General features: G+C 42.3%; 1 protein-coding gene across 1 annotated transcript; it reads left to right on the top strand.

Annotated features, from left to right (window-relative positions):
* Window positions 1-326: 326 nt before the first annotated feature.
* On the top strand, window positions 327-1870 carry LOC147603834 (putative E3 ubiquitin-protein ligase SINA-like 9). The gene is made up of 2 exons (XM_086796205.1): window positions 327-699; window positions 852-1870. Exons 1-2 carry the CDS (start codon window positions 439-441, stop codon window positions 1515-1517), a joined length of 927 nt encoding a protein of 308 aa, XP_086652331.1. The 5' UTR covers window positions 327-438; the 3' UTR covers window positions 1518-1870.
* Window positions 1871-3705: the final 1835 nt, after the last annotated feature.

Here is a 3705-nt window from a genome sequence, read left to right as displayed (position 1 = left end):
ATTGGAACTAGAGTTTGGACTTGATCATCGGATTGGAACATCTTACGAGAAAAAATTCTACTCACTTTACTCTGCAGTTCTTTCATACACCTTGCAGGCCTCCATTGTCCGTGGCCTTATTAGGTTGCATGATTACTTGCTTGGGATCAGGAATGGCAGACGTTGATGTATTTCGAACTGCTCACTACAACGCGTAAGTTTAATCACCAGTGCCATTGCATTAAGGTTCACGTGCTTCACTTTTTTTAAATCTTCCCACCACTAATTAATTAATTGTAAATATATATATCCTTTTTTTTTTTGGGAAATATGTACTCTCTCTCTCTCTCCCCCCTTCCTTCAGTTCAAGAATGCTATGTCTTCTTTCGATGGGCGGAGCGCAGGGATTTGTCGTTGAAAATCTTCAATCATGCGCCCATTGATGTGCTAAAGCGAGGCATGGTGAGGTTTTCAACGATGCTGTGCCCAATCGAGGCCCCGCCTCCCCCCAAGCGCCTCAAGACCCACGACGATTGCGAAGACGGAGTTGGAAGAGGCGGCGCCCTGCCATCCAGCAGCAGCCGGTGCAAGCGTCCCTCTGTCCCTCTTGGATCGGACGAGACAACTGACGACCACACCTATGCTACCCCTGCTTTTTTCGATCTCGACACCCTGGATTGCAGCGTCTGTATGGAGGTCCTCTCTCCCCCTATATTCCAGGTATTTCCGTTGTTATGCACGCACTTTCTCTGAGATTGCGTTGTCACATGTATGTGCCAATGTCATCTAGGTGTTAACTTCCCCCCCCCCCCCCCTCCCCCCCCCCCCCCCCCCTTTAATTTTCTCATGATATGGTCGGGGCATGCAAGCAGTGCTGCAATGGGCATTATGCCTGCCGTGATTGCACAGAGAAGATGAGCAGCAAGTGCCCCTCATGCTCGGAGCCTGCAGGGAAGATCAGGAACCTGGGGCTAGAGAAGATCATAGAGTCCCTGAGGGTGCGGTGCAGGTTCTACAATCAGGGATGCCCCACAGGCTTACTCCCGTATGGGGCGAAAAAGCTTCATGAGCTCAGATGCCTCTTTGCTCCTCACGACTGCCCCCTTGGTGACTGTAGCTTTAACGGCCCTCTGGATGTCTTTAGCTTTCACTTCCAGGATTGCCATGATGTGAGAACACTGCCCTTTTGTTATGACATATGGTTTACTGTATCACTCTCCTTGAGTGACAACTACATGCTCCTTGAAGGGGACGACACATTATTTCTGTTTCAAGCTCATGAGGAAGGTTTTGGGAAACTTGTGTACATATCTTCTTTCCTGCCCCCTGATTCGGGGGCGCTTTACACATACCAAATGGAAGTTAAGATTGACAAAAGGCAACTCACTCTGGCAAGTACAATACAGAGCCACACCTTCAAGAAAACGAATTTTAACTCAATAGATTTTCTCCTTATTCCAAGGTGCTTCTTTGCCAATGAGGGGTTTCAAGTTGAAGTTACTATAAAGCGTCTTGCAGAAGCTGTTGTTGGAACATAGGAGCGTAACAAGAAATAGTCAATTCTTGAGTAATGGATATTGTGACCATCTATTGTCAACTCATATGCATCTCAAAAGGTATAATGATAGATATAAGAGGAGATGCTAAAATTTTACCAGCTGTTCCCATTGCAGCGCCAAACAATCAGCTCCATGGTGTTCAAGTGAGTTGTAGGTTCGTGGGGATTGTGCAAGCTTCCATTACGATCTTTAAGGCCTTTAGAATGTAGAAAGTGATTTATATTTCAAATTCCCACTATGTATGTTTAGAATGGCTTTGCAGTGGACAGCACAGAGATAAGCTTATAGTTGTTTTGAGTGTATCTATGAATGGGCCCTCTTGTTCATGTTGATCTATGTTTGCACATTATAAGTAGCTTTCCCAACGTCTCATTTGTGAGAAATGGATGGGAGTCTTTTCTCCTCTCTTTTTAGCATTTGGGCCATCATGTGTTATGCCATATGGATGACACAATGTTATGTTTGGGCCATGCCATACGGATGCCACATTGTTATGTTTGGGCCACCATGTGTTATGTCATATGGATGACACATTGTTTAATTTAAGCATTGAACAAAGAAGAGTACATAATTTAACTGACTTGCTGCTGCTTGGAAAATACATGAGTTTTGATGCTTAACATTAACTGTTCCGGGCAAGCATGTAACTCCTATCATGATGAACAATACGATGAGTTTAATATCTCTTACATGAAGATGTCTGGGATTAAAGGCTATTCCACGCACTATTGTATCTGGATCTTTAGGATTGTACATCACTTGAAGTTTCCAGAACTATCTGAGTCTAATGTTATTTACATGTCCGTGGATCTGTGTTACTTGTTTATTGGTCATGCCTGGTTCCAATCTAAAGGGAATTGTGGGCAAGTGGGCAATTATTTTTGTGTTCTCAGAATGGCCAAAAACAAGTAATGGTTTGGTGCAGTCCGACTATTTATGTTGTCATTGGGTAAAGAGTACTGGTGTGTGTGTGTGTGAGAGAGAGAGAGAGAGAGAGCCACAATAATCCTTGATTATTATGGCTCTTGTTTTTGGTGTGCCTTGCAAGGGTAAACATTTTTAACTTAAGGTAGAGAAGTAAAGATGACTTAGCCCATTTAGTGCGATTTGTTGATGTTTGAGAAACAACCACACCCAAGCCCCCCACACCCCCCCCCCCCTTTCCTCTCTCTGCACAGAAGATGGCTTGCAAGTTTGGCAGATGCATAGAAAGTAAACCTTGGTCGAGTATGTGATGAAGGATGGGTGTTAAAATTTGGCCCACCTTTGTCTAGGGTTGGATGTTAAAAGTTGACCTACCTCTGTCTAGGGGTTTGTTAAAATTGTGTCCCCCGACAAATTTTTTTATAGCAGTTATCTATGCTCATTTGGGTAAAATTTGCATTCATTTCTCAAGTATCATGGCATTTCAATGCCTTGACACAAAAAGCCCCATCAATTCAGTAATCACAAGTGTGATGTTCAAAGTCTTGCCATATCTTATATGACTTGAGACCTTGACTAAGTGGAGTTATAGTTCTTTTCAATATTCACTGCAAGTGTATGAGAGTATTGAAGCATTGGGAATACCAATCAAGCTTTAGGAGAGTCCCAAGCTACCATTCTTGTGGCTTATGGCTTGTGATATACACAAACACCAATTCCTCCAAGCCTTGTTGAAACTTGTTTTAATTATGTTATCCCATATTTTTTTGTTGCAAGTTTTTATAATGAGAACTTCATACTAATTTCTCTCTCTCTCTCATGCGTGCGCACACACGTATACACTCTTTTTCATTTTCATTACTCACACACACCCGCTCACACATAAATTCCATCATTATGTACAAATTTTTTTCACATGTACTTCTATATCTTATATAAATATATAAATAAATATATATATATATTACACACACACACACGCACGCACGCACGCACGCACGCACGCACAGAGTTACTCATATAGTTTCACATATATAATTACCTCACACTTAAATTTCATATATGTACACTTGTGTACACACAGTCATATATTTTATTGGAGGTTGTGGAGTTTTGCTATAGAGTATTTGATTTCTTCTTCTAGCTAGTGTATCAATGTGTCCATGGACATTGTGACATGGTCTTGTGTAGCCACCTCTTGTCTCGAATCGGGTCTTGGTTTTTCCACCTTCTTTCCCATTGA

The sequence above is a fragment of the Cibotium barometz genome, chromosome 63, assembly GCF_041138505.1.
Source record: "Cibotium barometz isolate CiBa-2024 chromosome 63, ASM4113850v1, whole genome shotgun sequence".
NCBI lineage: Eukaryota > Viridiplantae > Streptophyta > Polypodiopsida > Cyatheales > Cibotiaceae > Cibotium > Cibotium barometz.
Note: the sequence above shows the minus strand (reverse complement) of the source record. Positions and strands in the feature narration are given on the sequence as shown.

Excerpts from the sequence above, each read along its gene's own strand:
- LOC147603834 (XM_086796205.1), top strand. The coding sequence starts at position 439 with ATGGTGAGGTTTTCAACGATGCTGTGCCCAATCGAGGCCCCGCCTCCC. Across the intron at positions 700-851 it reads TCTCTCCCCCTATATTCCAG|TGCTGCAATGGGCATTATGC; the intron begins GTATTTCCGTTG and ends GCATGCAAGCAG.